Source organism: Pyrgilauda ruficollis, unplaced genomic scaffold (assembly GCF_017590135.1).
Source record: "Pyrgilauda ruficollis isolate IOZ18807 unplaced genomic scaffold, ASM1759013v1 scaffold93, whole genome shotgun sequence".
Taxonomy (NCBI): Eukaryota; Metazoa; Chordata; class Aves; order Passeriformes; family Passeridae; genus Pyrgilauda; species Pyrgilauda ruficollis.
In genome coordinates this window covers 3,450,942-3,472,098 of record NW_024531377.1, presented here as the reverse complement: position 1 = coordinate 3,472,098, position 21,157 = coordinate 3,450,942, and the positions used below count along the sequence as shown (strand labels likewise).

At 50.8% G+C, this 21,157-nt stretch overlaps 1 protein-coding gene across 1 annotated transcript; it reads right to left on the bottom strand.

Annotated features, from left to right (window-relative positions):
- Positions 1-6,532: 6,532 nt before the first annotated feature.
- Positions 6,533-20,065, bottom strand: LOC121365316. Its single transcript, XM_041489410.1, has 4 exons — positions 19,987-20,065; positions 19,601-19,777; positions 14,332-14,558; positions 6,533-7,166 (listed from the first exon to the last, which is right to left on the bottom strand). The coding sequence occupies exons 1-4, from the start codon at positions 20,063-20,065 to the stop codon at positions 6,693-6,695; spliced, it is 957 nt and encodes a 318-aa protein (XP_041345344.1). The 3' UTR covers positions 6,533-6,692.
- Positions 20,066-21,157: the final 1,092 nt, after the last annotated feature.

Sequence of the window (21,157 nt, the reverse complement as noted above, 5' to 3'; positions counted from 1 at the left end):
AAGTTCAGTGGGTCTGAAGGGAAGCTTTGCCCTCAGCTCCACTCAGCTAGCCTCCAGACTGTGTATAAGTGTGTACTTCGTGCATGTGTTTCCTCAGACCGGATAATTTAATCTTCTTAGATTGATATTATATAATGTGAGCGTATGTGGGTGTTTCACATCAGGCTGCAGCAAGCTGCTGCTTTGTGCCACATCAAAATGAATCACAAGGAGTCGATCGAGCCCCTGCAAGCATGTGGAAATTCAGGTGGGTGCGAGTGAGCTCCCTGCAAAGGGCCACCAGTCACCTTCCACAAGGTTAAAGGGAGGGGAGGCAGCAGAGGGGACTCGGTGCACACAGTCCCCTTGAGCCTCCTGACAATGAGGTTTGGAGTCAGGGAGAGGAGTAAGAGCACAACCAAGTCTCCAAAGTGCTGGGGAAACAGCTTACCTGTGTTTTGCAGGTCTGTTTGCCTGGTCCCCCTCTCCCTGCTGCATCCCCTGGGACACACACGTTCACACTGACTGTCTTTGCTGATTTCTCCACTAAGAGAACACAAAGACTTGACCTGTAAAATGCTTTTTTGATGCTGAACAGCCCAGCTCAGTGCCTGGTGGTATGTGCAAAGGCTGGGAGACCACTCTGGGAGAAGGAGAGACAGGGTGCTGCTTCAGTCAAGTATCTTAAAATTAATTTTACAGCCTGCCCCAAGCACTTTCATCTCTCACCATGTCCAGTTAAAATGTGGGACATGAGATGGGGACATAGCTCAATTCCCTGGGATGTTTCACTCACAGCAACCCTGCCTGTGTCCCTCAAACATATACACACCTACTATGCATTTCCTGGTGGTGTCTGTACAAAATAAAAGCTGATGAAAAACCAACATGCCCCCCAGGCCCCCTTGCACCAGGCACACTGATTTGTCATTCTAAATGCCTTCCTACACTCAGCAGGGCTTGAAGTTCAAGGTTTTTTCCCTCCTTGGGAAGCTCATTCCTTTAAGTATATAATTTTTGATACAACAAAGTCCCTGAAGGAGGTCAAGGGACAGAACTGGGGCTCAACCTCCTCTCCATGGCTCCTGCAGCCACCACTGAGAAAAAGCAGTTCAGATCAGCCCTTTGCCTATCTCCTCTGGGCTCTCTTGCCATCTTGGCTGGCATGGGAAGATATTCAAGTTTCCACCTGGATAAGTGCCTTACAAGGGAGTGAGGGGGATGACTCGGAACAAAATCCCTGGATGCCTCTGTGCTGAGTATGCAGATTACTTCCCAACGACTGGGTGAGAACATGGGCCCTGGCCCTGGCCAATTCCCATCGGGAGGCCTGGGGATCCGTGCTTTTACTGCTCGCTCTGGCTCCAAGCCACGGCGAGATTTATTTGTGTGATTAACCCTCAGCGCGTTAATAGCCCTTTTGAAAGCAAAGGCACACCTCCAGTGATTCCCATCAGTGATTCCCATCAGCCACACTTGGCTGCTTCCCTGCTTCAGGGTGGCTCCACAGCCCGTGGCCACCAGCGTGAGGTTCCGTGGGTGAGCTGTGTACCAGGAACACTGCACCTTTGGCCCTACCCTTGGGGGAAGTCTTGCTGAAGGTATCCAGGTGTCCCAGGGATGTAAGATGTGTTATAAGCCTGGGGAGGCGTTCTCCATGCAAGGGAGTTGTCCTAAAGCAGCTCCTTCTGCTTTACTTGCCCCAGCCAGGTGTGAAAAGCTGGGGCTGCAGAGGTGAGCAGGAGGGGCTGTTGTACCTGCGGCTCCCATCTTGCTAAGAACAAGCTTTTCCCTTTGGATAAGCCTTTATGTCAACGTCTAGGCTGAAAATGAGGGAGCCCAGTTAACCCTTGAGCTGCTGAGCTGCCACCTTGGAAATGGTATGTCCATGCAATCAGTTTTCATTACATCCCACATCCTAAAATGCCAAGTCCTCACTTCTCTCAGAGTGCAAAGCAAGAGGATTTTCTTGCCATCCATGACCTCACAACCACAGAGCAGTACATGGGAGTAGAGAATAAAATGGGATTAGCTCAAAGTCTTTGATCACAAATGAGAATGAACCTGTGCTCATTCTCTGATCTCTTGATAGGAGCAAGATACAAGCATTTCAAATTGCTCTTTTTTTGTCTTTTATTTTCAGCCAGTTCTAGTAAATGAAGCTCATCCTGCTCTGATTTCCACTTCTTCCCTCATCTCAATGCTCACCAAGTCCCTGTTTCACTGCTGTGTATTTTTGCACTAAACACTGTGGACTCCCCAGTCACCTGGGGGCAGGAACAGCAGCACTTGGGCTCTCAGCTGGGATAAAGGGCTTTCCAGGGCGTTGAGCTAAGGGGAACCAGATGAGTCCCCGTGCCTTTTTTATTACCTTCAGTTAATTTTATAAATCTCTGTAATATTTTGCTTTTTAGGACAACATAAGCCAGTAAACAAATGGTAGCTTATACGTTCTGGATCAGCAGCAATCCAGCAGGAGCAGAGTGATGACAGAGCATTGCTGTCCTCCTGGAAGACACTTGTGCATCAGCAGAGCCAAGGAGATTGCTCATTTCCCCATATTTTCCCTTAACCTGCTTGGAATGTAAGAGTTTTCGTTGCATTTGCCTCCAAGCAAACACAAGACACTGCATGTCTGGATTTAGATCCCACTCGGCACGGGCTGACCGCACGACAGCCGGCCCCGCTGGCATGTCAGCCCCTCTGCAGCCATGCACGTGGCCACCTCCCTTTTCCATGGGGCAACTGAGGCTGCACGAGGCGACGTGACCAGCGCAGGGTCACCCTTAGGGTCACCTCCATTTGGGAGCGGAGCTCGCCAGTTCTTGTCTCCCGGCCAGCGTTGTGAATCCTACGGGGAAAGTTTCCTAGTGAAAAAATAAACTCTTCCCACTTGGAATTTAAAAACAAAACCATGGAAACATTTCTCTCCGTCCTAATGTTTTGCAAGAAGTTATTTTAACAAATTTAAATTTGGGGCTTGATTTGACCGTCCGGTGCCCTTTGAAATAGTTGAATCCAGGCCACCACCGCAACCACACTGGAGCCAGGCCTTGAGCTCCGGCTTGCCTGACATCCCACCAGCACCTTGGGCATTTAAGTCCCCCCTCATCTGCTGAGAGGTGGTCAGGCTCCCCCCGGTTCTGGGTTCCTGCACACACAGTGTGCAGTAGCTTGTTTTGCTTCACCAAGTTTCATGACCCCCTTGCAAATAGTTTGCATGCCCAGGGATGCTGCAGACAAGCTGAAACAGCTGCCACCTGCAGGCTGCCACCTTGGTGGCACCACCAGAGACTGTCCCATGTGCCTCTGACCAGCAAAATTTTCCTAAGAGGTGGTGACTGCAGCTCAAACAAACTCGGGGCTGTCCCTGCATGGCCCTACCTGTGCATGACCTGGCACAAACCCCCTCCTCTCCGTGCTCGTGGCACACATTCTATTTATTTCCTTGGAAAAAAATAGGCTCTCGCAGTGTCATTCTTTCCAGCCACTTTCCACATAGCATCGCATTTCACAGTGACTTTCAGAGAGTGATTGAGAAGAAAAGGCCACTCAACGTTTGGCTGTCCTGCTCTGTGTGCCTCCTGTTGAAGGGGGTTGGAGAGCAGAGAGGAAAATGGGGTTCATACTCTGTGCTGAAAAGCAAAAAGGATGGATACAGCTGGCAGAGTAGAGAGGTTTGATCTTATAGACCCAGATGGGCTGCTAAGGGCCTGGGAATTGGATCTGCTTTTGCAAGGTTGCCTCTGGTTTTATTTTACAGTGACCCCCCAGGAAGGAAAGGGCCGTGCTGGAGCTGAGTCTGGAGCCTCTGGTGAGGCTGGCTCGGGGTGGCTCAGCTGGTTTCCATCCAGCTCTGCAGACCCGATTCAGCCAAAACCTTAATCTTGTCCTGATAATTAGGTTTATGCTTAAGGACTTTTCTGAACTGGGGCCTTCCTTGGATGGTGACAGCCCCTGTAGATAACCATAAGGAGAGTGGAAAGGCCAGCGACAGGAGGAAAGGACAAAGGACATGGCTTCTCTGTCCCAAGAAACCGAAAATATGAAGACCTTGGTTTCTTTACTGTTTCTTCTCTTTTCCTCTGCATTCCTAGAGGTGGCACAGCTTGTTAGCCCCATGACCAGAGTTTCACCCAATGCCTGGTCCTTGTTTCACCCAGCCCTGCCTGGGACATGTCCCCACACAGCCTGCAGTTTCCTGGGCATGTGGCTGGTCTCCGTGACTCTTCCCTGGCCCCGTCTGTTGCCCACCGTTCTCACCAGAGGGGCAGAATTTCAGAGACATTTTGCAATAAGGTAAAATTCTACAAAGCAGGAGAGAATTGGGCTCAAAAGCCCAGAGAAGGGGGTTTGATGTGGACCTCACATGGTGTATGTAGGTGTCTCACCAGCATCCCCTCCAGGTTCCTGCAAAAGGGGGTGTTCTTCTCCATCCTTCTGATGGCTCCTGCAGGAGATGCACTTGGATAAAGCATGGATGAGCAGCAGAGCCCCACGTTCAGGGCAGGAGGACGTGTCCTTGCTGGACTCTCTGGAGTTATAGCGAGCACCCTGCACCCTCAAGGAAGCCAGCAGAAGATGTGAGCTCTCAATGTGGCTCCAGATCATGCCAATACAAAAGGACACATTGAGAACAACGAGTGTCTGGATTAATATTTATATTCTGTCAAGGGAATAGAAATGCCTTTTGGCTGGAATTGGAAGATCTTTCATTTAAAAAATTGAATCCTTTACTCAGTCACTGCATTTCCACTTTTCATCATTCTAGAGTTTTATTTATTGATGGATTTATTTTTTTTAACAGGGTATGTTTTTTTAACAGCATAGTTTTTGGGGTTTTTTAAAACAGAGTTTATTTTTTTAAACACTGATATTTATTTCCCTTTTTATAATCTGTTTTAATCTGGTCAGATGAGCAGTGCCCTGAGACAAGGCGACATCTCCCCTTCCCGGTTTCTGGCAGGTCACTTGCAAGCATCAGGGAGACAGTGGGAGCATGAGAAACACAAAGATAAGTCCCCTGCCTAAGAGGGAGAGAAGCAACATGGAAATCCAAGCATCAAGAAGGCACCAAAACACAGGAGCTAACTGGGGGTATTCATTCCTTCTGTAATATCTCATCTATGCTGTAATTAGAGCTGTGACCACTGCTATCACAGCACAGGGCAACTTTTACACCAGTAATACCATTTTTGCACCAAAGGAGGACTAACATTCTCGATGTCAGGCACGTCTGTCTCAATAGAAGTGAGCCAGTGCTCTAGCTCTGGCTGCTGTGAGAGCAGGCAAACCATTGTGTCCCCACCACAAAGCATGGGAGAGGACAAGCAGGGGCATGGCAGCCCCTGGAGTTTCCCCAGCAGAGTCAGCTTTGTTAAAAAGTGTTGAAAGGACCTGGGGCAGAAAATCAATGATGAAAATCTAATATTGATTTAGGGAATAGCTGCTCACCCAGCAGAGCCCCAAGCTCTTCTACTTGTTGGAATGAAAGCTGGACTTAGGAAGAGCTATGGCCACGCTGCAGAGGAGGAGCATGGGACAGCTTGCACCAGGATGTGGCCTGGCTCCTGGAAGGCATCCAGCTCCTCTGGCTTTGTGGTAGGTCCAGGCTTGGGGAGCAAATCCAGAGGGACTCTTGGGAGAGAGGGACTCTGACCACATGGGTCTCAGCAATGCTCCTCTCCACACCCTGTCCTGCATGTGCACAGGTGTGCAGGAGCCAGCACGGTCCCTTGCGGTCATCGGCCTGTCCCATCCCTGTCCTGATGAAAGGTTCTTACTGTTGCCTATTAAATCAAACCATGATGCTCAGCACTGACCTCAACTCTGACCTAAAAGAGCCTACATCTGTCAAGGAGCAAGAAGTAATCCCATAAAATCCTCAGCTTCCTACTTAAGAGTGGAGGCTAGTTAGCCTTTTGCCTTCTGCTCCGAGAGCTCACTAAGACAGGGATCGATGCAGTAATTGCTTCTTTGGGGACTTGAGGAATGAGTAGCTAAAGTAGCTCAGCTCTGAAGTCCTGTGCTTTCTCAGTGGCAGCTCTTCTCTCCCTTTCCAAAGGCTGCAGCATGGCCCCAGTGGGGATTTGTGTTCTGCTCTCGGTGAGACTTCTCAATCCCTGGTTTGTGAACCACTGCCCAGAATAACTGTGTGGCAGGATGATTCCTTCCTCCCCTCACCCACCACTACTCCTACCATTCCCAAAGCAGCAGGGAAAGGATCCTGGCCCCATCTCATCACATGCCATACAGTTACAGACATGGAAGTGGGACAGTCTTCGCTGTGTAAACCCTCCATCCAGCGAGGCCCCCAGGAAGGGTCACTGCAGTTTGTCTTACACAGCTCCGGGTGCTTCCCATGGTAGGAAGCAGCCTGGTGGCTCCTGTCCTCGGCAGCTGCATTGTCTGGCCAGCCCGCAGGCTAAGGGATGGGCTTTATCTTAAATCTTTCACTACTCTTGAAGAATAGTAATCAGACAGCTCGGTCATGCCTCCAAAGGAGACAAATTCCCTGCTCACCTACCTCTACTCGTATGGACTTCAGTGCAATTGCACCAGGAGAAAACCCCCTTTGCCCCGCTGCGGTGACCGCTCCCAGCTGCTGAGGGCACCCAGGACACGCCGTGTCCCCATGCCACCCTGTGCCCACAGGTGGGAGCGTCCCCGTCCTGCCATGCAACCTGGGCACTGAAATTCCTGCACAAAGCATCTTAGGGGGAAATTGCGTCCAGAGCGTGCACCGGCGGCACGAGCTGATGCTCGTCCAGGTCTCCGAGTCGTTCAGGACCGGTGTCCAGGATGGGGGAGCAGGGAAAGCGGCCGGCTGCCGAGGCTCGATCCACGTCTCTCCAGCCGCTCTTCATCCCCCCGCGCCTCCTCTTGCTCCCGCGGCGTGCGGGACACGCTCCCTGCCGGGAGCGCCCGGCCCTGCAGCATCCTCTGCGGGGAGCGGCCCCGGGCGCCGCGCATCCATCTGTCCTCGGTACGGGACAGACGGACGGGCCACGCCGTGCGCCCAGCGGGGCTGCTCGGCGTTTCGCAGCTGCGGAGCAAGGCTGCGTGCCGGGTTTGCGGGTGGGGACTCCCGTTCGGTAGGCAGACGGCAGCAGAGGGTTTGTGGGTGGGAAGGTGTCTCCAAACACAGCCTCAGCCTCCACCAGCTCAGTCTTGCAGTCGGGGTGTTTCTGCAATATGGAAATCTATCACCACGACTCCCCCCTCTGCAAAAGAGCACTTGGCAGCCGAGGAAGTAGGTTGTGAGTGCAGTCACAACCGATGCTGCAAGAAGTGGCACTCGTCCCACAGGAAGCCTCTTAAAATGCTCCACGGACCCCGTGCAGAGCATCACCGACACCTCCATGGTGCAGCCACCCCTACAGGAGGGTTTGCAGATGAGGCCATGCCAGCCTGGCTCTGCAGCAGTTTGACAGGCATGGGGAAGGATGGGGATGGCCTTCTCCACTTGAAATTAAAATCTACATAAGCAGGCAGGAGAACCAGCAGCCCCCCCTGCCAGGGCTGAGCGAGGTGGCTGGAGTTGGCATCAGGTGGCAAATGTGCCTGGACCTTCAGAGCATCTCAGTCTGTATGAAGGAGGAATCGTCCCACTCACCTGACTGTGGAGCACACGGCCTCACCACCACAGGACACATGGAGGCCCAGCCTGCTCGCAGAGGGAGCCAATAGATTCCCCGGGTTATATTGGACAAAGTCAAAACCTGCAGCTCAGCTGTGGTGCCTGGGAGCAAGGGATGGCACAGAGGCCTCACCAGGGATGGCTTTCTCATTGCAGCACCAGCTACTGCACCAGACCAAAACCAGCACCTCATCTGAAATATGGTGTTCTCTGACCTGGCAAAAACCATGCTGGGCTTGCAAGGTGGGGCTGGATGGCTACACAGGGAGCTGCACAGGAATCAGGCCCCACATCTGTGTCTGCAAGGAAGCTCATCTCCCTTATCAGTGTCAGTGTTGACCCAGCCTTGCCTGGGTATTGAGAACTATCAGCCCCACCACCCTGAGGGTGTGCCAGGGGCAGGTCCTTGCAGAGATAACCCAGCTCTTGTGTCAGCAAGCCATGCCTCCAAACACCACGACACACCCCACTTCTTGTGGGGAGCCCTTGGGCCAGCAGAGAGACCCAGCACCAGGGAGGTGGGAAGGAGGATGATACAGCAGCAGGGCTGGCCAAACCTTGCTGTGAGCTGCTTCAATAGAAAAGCAATCACTCATGCTCCACCTAAAAGTCTGTGATTTAATCCTGGGGGACCAACAAGGGGAGATCCAAGATAAACAACATCTGTGCATTCACAAATAGGAAATGGAGTTGCTTTCATGTCCTGAGCCTGTTGATTAACCAGGTTATTGTTTGGCTTGGCACTAGAAGCTCAGTGACTTGGAAAGAAGGTAACTAAACGGGATCATTTTGTTACACACCCTGAATTTGAGAATCTTTAAATAGTGTACGGGTTTGCATTTTGCCTGCAGAAGACTGATGGGAAAAGGTAGCAGAAGAGTGCAGATGGCTATCAGAAAGGAACCTGTGTTTAGTCTGCTTGTGCCAGATGGGAATGGAAAGTTCTCTCCCTTGCCAAGTGTTTAAAAGAGGAAATAGGATGTGATATTCTGCGTCCCACTCCTTTCTCTCCCCTGAAACCAACTCACTGCTCTACTTCCATTTGTTGTAAAAAGGTAAAAAAAAAAAAAAAAAAAAAAAAAAAAAAAAAAAGTAGCTTGGCCCATGTAAAGCCTTGGAGACAGTTGGCGACACACCTTGTTCCTTTTTAATGTGTTTATTATGTGGAGACGGATGGAACAGTGTATTTTTATAAGCAGCACTGCACAGCACCTGTCCTTCAGTCACTCATATTCATGCATGTCACAGAAACAACACTGCAAAGTCCCCAAACCATCTTCTGCTGTCATCTCCTCCACAAAACTCAAGATTCAGACACCTTGGATGACAAAGCTTCCCATGAGATGGACCAAAGCTTCTTGCCTGAAATTCCTATGCTTTCCCCTGGTTAATAGATCCAGGTCTGCTCTGAACTGCAGCTGCCTGGGGAACTTGCGGAGGTGGGGGAGGCTGGGATCATGAGGCTGGTTTGAGGCACTGCTTTAGGGAGTTCCAGGGATTGACCCAACGCTGCCCTGTCCACACAAGTGCTGCAGCACTTGGTGATGTGGCACATCAGTAAACTCGGGTTAATTGCAGAAATATCTTACGGATGTGGAGGATGTGGATAACAGAATCACAAAGCAGGTCTGGGCAGAAAGGTCTGGTCCAGGACCTCCTGTCCAGCCCCTGCTTGGAGCCAAGCTGGCCTGCAAAGTTAAGCAGGTAGCTGAGGGCCAGTCCAGGTGAGCTGTAAGTGTTTTCCAGAGCAGAGCTCCCACCACCTCCCCAGGCAACAGGTCCAGGGCCTCACTATCCCCATGGTGAACATTTTTCTTTCTCCCTAACCAGAACTTCCCTCTGCAGTTTGTGCCTGTTGCCTCTTGCCATGTTCCTCCAAGAAGGGTCTGGCCCCACTTTCTCACCAGCCCCACATAGGGGATGGATGACAGTAGCCAGACCCCCACCTTTGCTTCTTGCTCTCCAGATGGGACAAACCACCTCCACAAAATGTAAAGCAATGTCCTCATAGCAACAATATCCACCCAGCTGGTCTCAAGCACAGGCACTTCTGCAGTGTCCTACAGCTATAGCTTCTGAAGGATGGCTTTGATCACTTATTTCCCCAGGTAATTAAAGAACATTTGTATAACCTTTTCAGAGAGGCAAATGGCCTCTTGTGCTCCAGCCCCGATCCGTGTGTACCCAGAAATGAAACCATGACTGAGCAGAGCAGCCCTGTGTGTAACAGCAGAGCCTTCAGGAGAAAAGGTTCTATCACACCCTCCCATACAGCCTCCAGGCCACCCCACAAACACACCTGCCTTGTTCACAAAGCCACGGGGAGCTGGGTCTGGGCACGGTCCCCACCGCTGTGGAAATCCTTCGAGGAGGAGAGGGAACAGGGGCCAGCACCCACCCAGCTGGAGATGCTGCAGCTGCTGGGCACTGACCACATGGCATCTCCAGATGAAAGGACACAGCTCCTCAGAGTAGGGATGAGGCACCCAATAGAGGGGGGAGGGCTGAGCCTGGTGGCCGGAGTGTGGGCAGGAGGGCAGGAGGGAGCTGGGGCAGCCTGGTCCCCTGCCTGCCCCTGGTGTGTGCAGGAAGCCATCAGGCAGCTACAGGACTCCAAGGACCTGGGGATTTAATGAGCAGTTTCAGGAATGCTCTCAGCTTTGCTGTCTCTGGCACTAATTACTAAATGTTTCCAAAGCTGCTGTCTGTGTGAAACAAGGCCCTTCATTACATCAGTGCTGCTGTGGGCAGCAGGGCAATACTGCGAGGGTGTCTGCTCAATTTGGAGGGGCTGTGCCTGTTATTCCTACCTTTTTCTCACAAGGGAAAGAAGGGATAAGGCCTGCCTCTCACTGTCACATGAGAGGTGCTGTCACTTAAAAAGCCAGGCATTAGGCTGTCCTGCCTCTGCTCTGGGAGGGTGTAAGCTTCTCAGGTGTGGGGAGCATGGGAATGGGGCAGAAATAAGCCTGGCCTGCCCAGGATATGTGTGAGGACCTGCCTCCAGCTGGCAGGAAATCCACATGGAGACTGGTGAGATCAGTTTAATAATGATCGTAGGAGAGGATGCGAGAAGGAAAGGCAGGGACAGGGAGAGATGAATGCAAGATGGATGGATGGCTGGGATCTGACTGGCAAAAAGTGAGAGCTGTGGAGTTAGGACAAGGCCAGGTACACATGGGGACAGTTGTAGGAGAGAAGCATAGATAGTGCTGGATGTTTTTGTAAAAAAGTTGCCATGAGGAATGGCCACCCAAAGGTCAGATTTTCCCCGTGCTAGTGCCTGCCCCCAGCAAAGGCACGGCACACAGGGAGGCAGCTGTACTCGCTGTCTGCCAAAGGGCCAGCCAGGTTCCCATCCCTTGTCCGTTTCTCTGCTGGTAAGAGGCAGGGAGAAGTGCTTGACTGCATCCAGGGTGGTGTGAAGCCCCACTGTGTTTTTTCTAAGTGAGACTCCCCGGATCACAGCCCCCTCAAAGCTGTTGGATGGTCACAACCCCCTGACAATCTGCAGGCAGCCTGGCAGGTCTTGCTCCCCAACTACACTCATTGCTCTCAGGTACAGAAAGGTAAAATATTTTCCATTGCTCTGGGCTCCTGGAAGGTTAAGCCCTGGTTAAGGAGAGCTCCCAAACAAGCAGTTTGACAAGTTGTGCCACCAATGCAGAGAGCTACGGCCACATCTAGGCGGGAGTGGGGGCCGAGCGCATCCCTGCTGCAGGGCTGCACTTTGGCAGGGAGGGATTTAGCCCTAAGACTCTTAGTGACGCATCTTGGGAGACTTAGGCTGAGCCTGGCTTGCAGAGACGTGACCCGTGCTGCATTTCCCGTGGTCACCTGCCAGTCTGCATTATGTGAGCTGTCACCCGCTCCCAGACACAACACGTGAGCGCGGTGGCACAGGGGCTTGGCAGACAAGGAGGGGGAAAACCAGCCCAATTCCTTACTTGGCCAAGCCTTGCCCCTGCACCAAGGCTGCTGAAACACAACGTGGGGCTGCTTCCAAAGAACAAAACCTACTGCTTAAAGCTGACAGGGAACCAGCAACCAGTTTGCTGTTGCCTTAACTGGAAGGAGGATGTGCTGAGGGACCTCATGTCTCTGGGTCATCTACAGGAGAGTCCTTCCCACTGCCTTGTGGAGGTCAGCATTTAGGATGGGGAAGAGCCAGGACTGTGATTGCTGAATTCTGGCTCCTGTTTGACCTGTATTTGTAAGAATTGCAGTATGAGTCACTGCAAACAAAGCAGCAAAGGCACAATTTAATGACGTTGTTTATAATAATCCTATCTACAGGTGTATTTTTATAGCTGAAGAAAATGGGGAAAGGAAAATAAAGGTCTTACTTTGCCTTGCAGAAAGGCAGTCCCAGGGCCAGGACCAGCCCTGGGAGAAAACAGCAACATGCTGGTTTTCACTGTGAGGAATGGCTTGCACAGAGACCACCCACTCTGAGAACTGACCTGACTTTGGTGATCACATTCAGCTGAGATGAAAGTTGAAACAAGGCCAGCTGTAATCCCCAAGAAACCAGGCCACTCTCAGGACTCAGGACAATCAGGTCCCATTAAAAAGCGTCTGCCAGACTGATGTCCTGTGGGTTTCATTACTGTGCTTAGCTAGAAATCATTGGTGAGGACTGATCTCCTGTGGCCTGGGGAAGGAGCTCAAAAGCTGCAGGCCAGTTTCAGGTGCAGCAATGTCTGTTTTCAGAATTTCTTGTCTCCCAAAGGCAATGGGATGGTGCCTTTGGCAAGTAGTGTGCTCAGCTTCTTCCCTAAAAGACATGGAAACTTAGGAAGAGAAATGTGACAGTCTTGGAAGTGACAGGTGAAGCGCTCGAAGTGCTCCGCACGTGACAGGGCACAGCTAATAAGGAGCAAAGAGGACATCATGGAAATGCCTGCTACTGTTTGCTTTTTTTCCTCACCATCCGTTTGTCTTTTGACTATTGCAAAGTCTCCGAGCCACAATTAGGAGTGAACTTGTTGCAAGAGTTCCCAGATTTAATTGAGCTCCCTTGAAATGAAACCATTTATAACAACCTTTTGCAAGGACGAAACACGATGTACTGTGCTCTGGTACAGCCAAGAATATGCTGTCCTGGGGGCTGGGGAGCCCCGCTGCAGCACACAGGGACAGCTGCCACCCAGGGACAAGCTCCCTGCTGGTCCAGCAGCTTGAGCCCAATCCCACTAAAATCAGTAGGAATTTTAAGATCCCTGAAGCAGGAGTCATAGGATGCAGAAGTCAGGTCTGGCTCCAGGAAATATATTTAGTAGAGAGGAACAAGAGCAGGTTGTTAGGAAGACAACTTTTTTTGGTTTATTTCATGTATCTCACCTCCCCAAGGTAGTGAGATCCCCATCCTAGTCCCTAACTGGAGTGCATCTAATGGGACCTTGATTTGCCTTTTTTAATCAATGAGGAACACTCCCTGCCCTGCCTCTTGGCAGGACAGACAAAAATGCTCACGTTACAGTGGTGGAAGCATAGAAGGGCAGATCCAGACCTTGGCTCATATTCTGGACCTCTTGCTCATCCCTGCTCCTGAACAGCTAGACCTGGGTGGCAGCTGAGGACTTCTTCATGTATTTTTGGAAGAGAAGTCTCCTAGCTGTCTAGAAATCACACACTTGCCTTTCTGCCTGTCTGGGGCAAGAGCACATGATGCCAAAGTCACGAGCTGACCCTGGGTGACACTTGGGCATCTCTGGCTAGTATAGGAATAGAGCACAGGGTCATGGCAGGATCAGTCATTTACTCACTAAAAAAAGGTTGGTTTGGACTAAAGGGGAGTGTTTGCAAATGTCACCCCAAGTCAGCAGACAGTCACACCAGTGCTTCAGACATTAGGGTTAAACCCAAGTACAAAGAAGCCCTGGCTGGCTTCAGACTTCTTTCAGGGAAGTTCTTTCATTTTGCTGAGCAAACCAAACTACCAGAAATGTTCGCTTCTGACTGATCTAAAATGAACCCACTTGACCTTCTTCCTGATTTGATTAATAGGGGAAAGAATTTCGTATTTGTACAGTTTAATAACAAGCCATCAAGGAGAAGCCATGAACTGTGGGTGAGCCATGTCGGGAGCCTCCTGGAGAAGGAAAAATTGTCCCAGCCTGACCTGCAGCAGCTGCAGCACCATGAGCTCAGTGGAGCTCTTCAAGATTCACCGAGGTGCCTTCTCCAAGGCCCTGAATGTTGCAGCTGGAAGACACCCCTCATGGCTTAGGGGTGCTGCCAAGAATGGTTGCATTATCAAAAAGTCCTAATTGCAGATTTTACAAGAAAAAACATAATCAGCATGGGGTACTTGTAGTGGGGAGAGAAAGAAAAAAGACATGCAGCCTTCTTTTACAAATAAAGTAATTTTAAAATGTTGAAATGTGTCTAAAATAAAAAAAGGCCACTCTGTAGAACTGGTCCAAACCAACATGACAGTAAAACAGGAACCTATCTGCCTTGTTTTACAGCCTCCTGCCCTCCACACCCAGCAAAGCCCAACACCAGGGGACCAGCCTTGTGTCCAAAGAAGTCACGACTTGCAAGAGCAAATTTGGGAGAAGCTGCGTGGCAGAGTAACTTTGAAGAGAAGCAGCTTGTTTCCTTTGGGGACAGGGAGGAAGGGATATTACTAAGTAAAAACTGCCATGGCTTTTATCCGTGCGTGTCTAAACGCAAACCTGGCTTCACCCGAGGCTTCAGGTACTTACATGACACGAGCAGACGCTGCCGATGGTTGTTGCTCTCCTCTGACACACACTTGTTTCATGCTTTAGCGGGACAAATGAGCCCGGCCGGGGGTTTTTGCGGGGCGGCAGCGGCGGTGCGGGAGCCCGTGCCGCTGTGTGCCGACAGCAGAGGGGGGTGTTGGGCCGCTTTTCCCGCTCATCCCGTGCCCGGCCCGCCGGCCGAGCGGGAGCTCCGCCGCCCGGCCGCCCTCAGAGCCCGGCGGGGCAGCGGAGCCACCGCGGGCCCCTCCGGCCGGCCCGGAGGGCACCGGCTCCCGTCGTGTGCCCGATGGAACGGAGGCATGGGGGTCTGCAAGGGCCCCCTCCTCATCTCCAGGTTCGGGTTTTGTCCTGCCAGCTTCTGTTTCAGCTTTTCTATTTTTCAGATTCTGTTCTGCTTTAATGTGCAAGTCTAGGCTTCATATTAGGAGACGGCCCGTCTAGTCTCTGTTCTAGGTCAGCCTTCACAAGGCATCGCTGCCGCCCCTCGGCTGCTCCCGCGCCGTGTCAGAGCAAAGCTCCTCCATGGGCAGCCCTCAGGAGCACAACCCACACCTGGAAAGTGGCCCCCAGTGAGCAGGGTGAGGGGTGGAATTCATTCCCACCAGAGAACTGGAAGTGCTCAGCTCTGTGGGGCCTTGGATCGTGGCCTCTGACAGTCACAGGCCGGAGGTAAACTCATAGAACTGGAGAATGGTGTGGGTTGGAGGGAGCCTTAAAGGTCACTTAGTTCCAAACTCCTGTCAGGGCCAGGGATAACTTCCACTAGACCAGGTTGCTAAAAGCCCCATCCAACCTGGCCTTGAATGAACACTTCCAGGGAAGGGGCATCCACAACTTCTCTGGGCAACCTGTGCCAGCACTTCACCAGCCTCTAAGCAAAGAACTCCTTCCTAACATCTAACCTAAATCGCTCCTCTTTTAGTTTACAACCATTTCGCCTTGTCCTATCCCAATCTGCCCATTTAAAAAGGTCACTCTCCCTTTTTTTAATAAGTCCTCTTTAAGTATTTGAAGGTGCTCTAGGGTCTTTTCGGAGCTTTCTCCAGGTTGAACAGCCCCAGCTGTCTCAGCCTGTTTTCATAGGAGAGGTGCCCCAGCCCTCTGAGTGTCTTTCTGGCCTTCCACTGGACTGTCTCTAAGAAGTCCATGTCTCTCTGCTGGACCCCAGAGCTGGGCACAGAACTCCAGGTGGGGGTCTCCCAAGGGCAGAGCAGAGGGGCAGGATCCCCTCCCTCAGCCCAATGATGGTGCTGCTTATGATGCATTCATGAGAACCCCCTAAGTCCTCAATGGGGCTGCTCTCAAGGAGTTCTTCTCCCTGTCTCTACTCATGTCTGGGACTGCCCCAACCCAGGTGTTGCAGATGGCCTCACTCCGAGCAGGTCCTGGAGCAGGACAAAGGGACAAAGGCCCTCTCTGCTGCAGTGCTGTGCAACCTGCCCATGCAGGCCAGTCGTGCAGCTGGTCCCCCTGAAATGGTGTATTTCATGGTTAAAAAGGCACTGCAGGGGAAAAGTCCACCTTTTATAAATTGGTTGAGCTCCTGGGGACAAAAGGTATTCTATGAAGTTAAATATTAAAGCTACCCTGGATTATTCATTAAGCATCAATTATCATCATCACATTTACTGTCAGATGTTTCAACGCTGCTATTCTGCTCCAGGAGGGAACATATTTTTAGGCTGGTTTCTGAAGGAAGGATGTTCTTGGGGTCAGCTGTGCAGCATGCTTGTCTGTCTGTCCTCACTGATTCGGTGAGGACATTTCAGCCAAAGTTTTTGGCAGGCTGGAAGCCTCCACGCGCTGTGTTGCTGCAGATTAATTAGCCAGGGGGATGGTGGGGAGCCCCCAGACCCAGCTAGTGGTGTGGGTGCAGGTAGAGCAAGCACCTGAGGGGTGCAAGAAAAGCTCCAGGCAGGGCAGCTTTGGTGCCAGCACTGGGGAGCTCAGCCATGGGACACAACACCTTGGGAGACTTCAGCTTCCCTAACTCTGCTGCCCAATGAATAATTTACAGAAATACCTGCCAGCTGTGAACTGGCTCCTTATTCCACATCATTTCTGCTACTCCTGCCTCCCCTTGTTTGTGCTTTTATGGCATTACACAGTTGGAACAAGCTTTGGTTTAACAATAAAGGCAGCTTCATCTGCAAAACAGGATGTTCCAAAATAAGATCTAATTTTCCTCTGTGAGAACCTAAGGCAAAAGTAAATTGATATCCACTCTAAAGGCAAACACAAACAAGGACTTATTATTTATCATTAAAACATCCTTAAAAGGCTCTAGAGCCCTAAAAGCAAAAGTTTTGTGCTGTATAAAAGAGTTATGTTTCTGAGATGTATCAGTTCAATAATTAAAACAGCATCTATGAAATATAAATGTAAGATATTAATAAATTAAATTAAATTAAAGCCACTGAAAGCCAATTATCTTGTAAAAGATCTCTGATAGCTAAACTAATGAGATGTAGAAAGATTAATTTAGATCCCCATTTTGGGAGGTGATTATAAATTGCTATAATGCCACATCCAGTTACTAGGTTGTTATTGAAACCTGTGAAATACATTTGGAAAGGTTTTTAAATATTCAGGATGAAGTAGAAATTAGAAAGGAGTTAGAAATAATTAAAAATTAGCTGTCTTGTCATATTGCAGCTTTAATCCTATTACCTCTTCTAGTTTACAAAGCTTCAGATGTCTCTCAAAGCATTGATCTGTGGGGACGGTGGGGTTTATGAGCAGGGATTTATGTCTTTTAATAACTGCTGAACCTCAAATATTTCTCTGGTTTTGCTTATTTGAGGAACTGTTTCAGCGTAGGATTATTGCCCTTGCTGCCAGCACTGCCTGATGGATTTCTTTGGCCATGGGGGCAGGACAGGCCATCAGCCATGGTCCCATTGAGCCCCCAAAGAGCCACTGCTTTCCTTGCAGCTCCTGGTGAAACCGCTGAGGAGCATCAGTGATGGTCTTTGAGGTCAGGGCGAAGCACAGGGCCTTTGTGCCTCTGTTTCTGTGGCTGTTGTAGCAAAGCACAGAGCTCTTGGGGAATGCAGTAGAGTGGTGGGGGTGCAATGCATGCCCATGACCCACAGACTATGCTAGAGGTTGGCCATGAGGTTGGCCACGAGGTTTTGGTTGGGACCTGCCATGCAGGGAGCTCTTGGAGAGCTTTGTCTAAGGACTCAGGGACTCACCCCTCAGCGCTCAGTTTTGCTTCCCCTGGCCCAAGGGTGCCAAAACGTCTCCAGCAGCATGTCTTGGCTGTATTTTTACAGAGCAGTGGGAGCATGGCAATCTCTCCCTGAGCCAGCAGGAAAATTGCAGGTAGGGGAGGGCAGTGGGGCCTTGAAACCTCTGGCACAGGGTGATAGCAGCAGCCCCGGTGCTGTGAGCTACTCCCCCAGGGGCAGCTGCTGCATCAGCAGGGACACGGCCTTGGGGCTGGCACACTGCACTCAGGGGCAGCAGGGAGGGCGAGCAGCAGCTCGGCAAGGTGTGCACAGCTCTGCCTGCAGGGTCAGTGCCCACATCCCCGGATCTGGGGGAGGAGGAGCAGGGCGAGGGGAGCCTTAGGGCACCACTGACAGCCCCGGGTGGACTCCAGCAGCAGAGAAGGAGGCAGAATCTCACCAGCAGCAGCACCCTGGAGAGGCAGACAGAGGAGTTCCGTCGTCAGCACTGTGCTCCTTGGAGGTGAAGGACTTGTGCCAGGACACTTGCAGCCATCCTTGGGCAGAGGAAGGGTGAGCATGAACTGGGGAAAGGCATAGCAGACAAGGGAGGGGGTGGGTTTGATACTGATAAGGGATTGATTTTCACTTTTATCTCCTTTTTCTCTAATAGTCTAGATAATATCACCCAGCACTGTAAGTGGATTGATTAACACTCTTTGATCAGGCTGTTAGAACTCTGAAGTAGTCAAACAGCAGATTGATTCTCCTCCTGTGTGAGGTGTTTCCCCAGCCCATGTAAAGGCACCAACTGTGGTGCACAGAACCGTCAGAGAAGGCAGCAGCCCTCTGGGGAGCCCTTATGGCATTTTTGTGAGTAGCCTTTCTGAGAGAGCCTTTTTTTGGGTGCCATCCTGTGGCAGTCAGAGACAACCAGCAACAAGGCTGCTCTGTGTTCACAGAGCCTCAAGTGTCTTGCTGAAAGCATAGCACCTGGTTTTGGGGGCAACACAGACTAGTTGAAAATATTGAAGTGGGGAACCCAGCAGGTTTGAAAGCCGTCCTCCCACCTAGGGAAGAGAAATGTTCAAGGGATGCCTCTAACCATCCTTGGACAGACGAATGAAAGCTCTCTGCCTTGTCTGTGAGAAGAGATAAATTAGAAATCCCTGCTTAGGGGATTTCTTGGTTGAGAAAACCTTTTGGAGGGAAAAAGTACACTAGAAAAACAACAAAGGAGCAAGCCCAGATTTGGGTGAGGCTCTGCCGTCTTCTCTCAACCTGCCTGAGCTGTAGTTTGTAAACAGACCTTTCTGTAAAGTCTAAAATACCTGCAGAGAAGACAAAAAGATGTCAGAGCTGGCAAATTGGGTTACTCAGTGGGGAACAAACCCCTGGGGTCCAAACTCTTGCAGAAGTATGCAGCAGGCTGACCTAGAGTTTGCCAAATTAAAAGAGATGACCAAATGTAAACTCTTCTCCCAAAAATCCTTAAAATGTGCAGGAGCGTGGGCTGTGTGGTTAGTTGCCAAAAGCTTAGCTGAAGAAAAACAGGCAGCCCAGGTAGAAATTCAGAAGCTAAGGGAGGAAAACAAGAAACTGAAAGAAGAAATAAAGGCTCAGCGGCTTAAACTAGAGGAGGGTATAACTCAAGAAAGAGCTGTGGCCATGGAAAAAGTGCGAAGTGTTCTCCAGTATCAAGAGGTGTGTGAACATAAAAAGGCCATTTTGAGTGAAAATCAGGCACTGAAGGAAAAAGTAGCCATCAGTACAAAAGCCGTAGAGGAGGCACAAGGAACAATCCAATTACTGGTGCAAAAAATACAGACCCTAAAAGAGAGGGGCACAGACCACCAGGCCTGTGAAGTCAAGATAGAAAAGTTAAAAGCCGCATTAGAGGCGAAGCACGGGGCTGTCACAAAAACACCCCATCGAAGGGATGATGAGCACTGGGATGGAAAGGAGTGGGTTAATCCGGATGGAAGCCCCTCCAAAGAGGAGTGTAAGCCTGCAAGCCCACAGTCAGTAGTTTTTGAGAGGCCAGAAGGATTTAAAGCAAATCCTGTTTCGCTTACCTGCGCTCCAGCGGCTGGGAAGAGGGAGAGGGGAGTAGCGGAGCAGGGCAGTGAGAGAAGCGTGCAGCCGCAGGCAGAGCAGGTTCTCAGGGAGGGAAGAACCACCGCTGGCCCAGCTCCTCACCACTTCAGACCCAGGGGCACCCAGGGAAGGAGAGAGCAGTCCGCAGGGAGCGTCTGGGCAAGGGAGGGCAGAGGGGGATCCGGGAGAGGAAGGGGCAGCAGAGGAAGGGAAAGCTCCAGGGATATGCGGGACCCAGAGGTGCTGCAGAGCACTGCCTCTGCTGCTGTGAGCCCCCAGAGCCCCTTCCTGGGAAAAGGGAGGAGAGGAAGGTGGCAGGGCAAGAGACAGTGGCAGTACAGTGCAGCCCCCCGATTTGTGGTACATAATACCGTGGCCAGCAGGGAGTTAAGCACGATACGAGTGGAGATATGGAGGGAGCTTCGGAGGCAGCGGGAGGACATGGCCCGCTGGGATAATGCTCCCACCAGAGTTCTGTTGGATCGCCTGCTGGAGATCAGCGGGAGAAGAGAGGGAAGCGAGCCCGGGGCTCCTGCCCTCCCTGTCTTAGCCTAGAGCAGACAGTCCCCCTCTTCCCCGGGCTCGAGGTCGGACCAAAACCGGGCCACTGGGGAAGGCTCCCACACTGGGAGCGCTGGGAAATGGGAAGCAGAGCCCTCGAGGTATCGTCCATGTCACGAATAAAGTTGGGGCACCAGAGCGTGTCTGGTGCAAATTGAGAAGGCTCCTCTGAGGAGAGAAATGCAGGAGGAGTGAAGTGTTAAGGGGGTTTGGGTTTGCTTGTTTTTAAAGGAGAAACACAGAAGGAAAAGTTGACTTTTCCAGCAGGAACAAGTCAGGGCTGCAGTAAAGCAGAGGCTGCTTGAGCGCTGCCACAGCCACCCTGGCACCCACTCTGCTGCCCTGAGTCTGGGCAGGGGTATCAAATGCTGCTCAGGCCAAGTTAGCAGAAGCTATTTTGGGAAAAAAGAAAGCTTTTAGGACTGATAAAACACTGGAGCTGTGATACCAGCTGGGCTGTAGCACTTGTGAGTAGTGATGTGCAGCACTAGGACTGGGAATGAGCTCTAGGTATGAAGGGCTGTGCAAGAAAGGTTACAGGAGTCCCAAGCATGGTATAAACCCTGAGGGTGAAGCAAGAAGGAAAGAATAACATCTTCTTTCTGGGTCTTCTGTAGGTAATCCAAAAGAATTTGGACTTACAAAAAGAAAAAAAAAGCCCATAATTTAAAAAAATAATACCTGTCTGCTGTCAGAGGCAAAGCAGAGAAATCAAGACATAAAAGCAGAGCAAATTCAAGAGGTACCAACAAAATGAAGCAGCTCATGTTTAGCATTAGTCTTGTTAAATTCAGTAGTGTGTTCTCACAAAAGCTTGTGGAAGTATGTGCAGCAAAGACATTTAGGAGTGGTATCAAAAAAAAAAAAAAAGGAAAAAGGATTGAAACAGAGGAATGTGAACTAATTGCTACCAATGCTCAAAAAGTTACAAACTGGAAAAGTAGCAGATTATGTATGTACCTATAAAGTTTTGA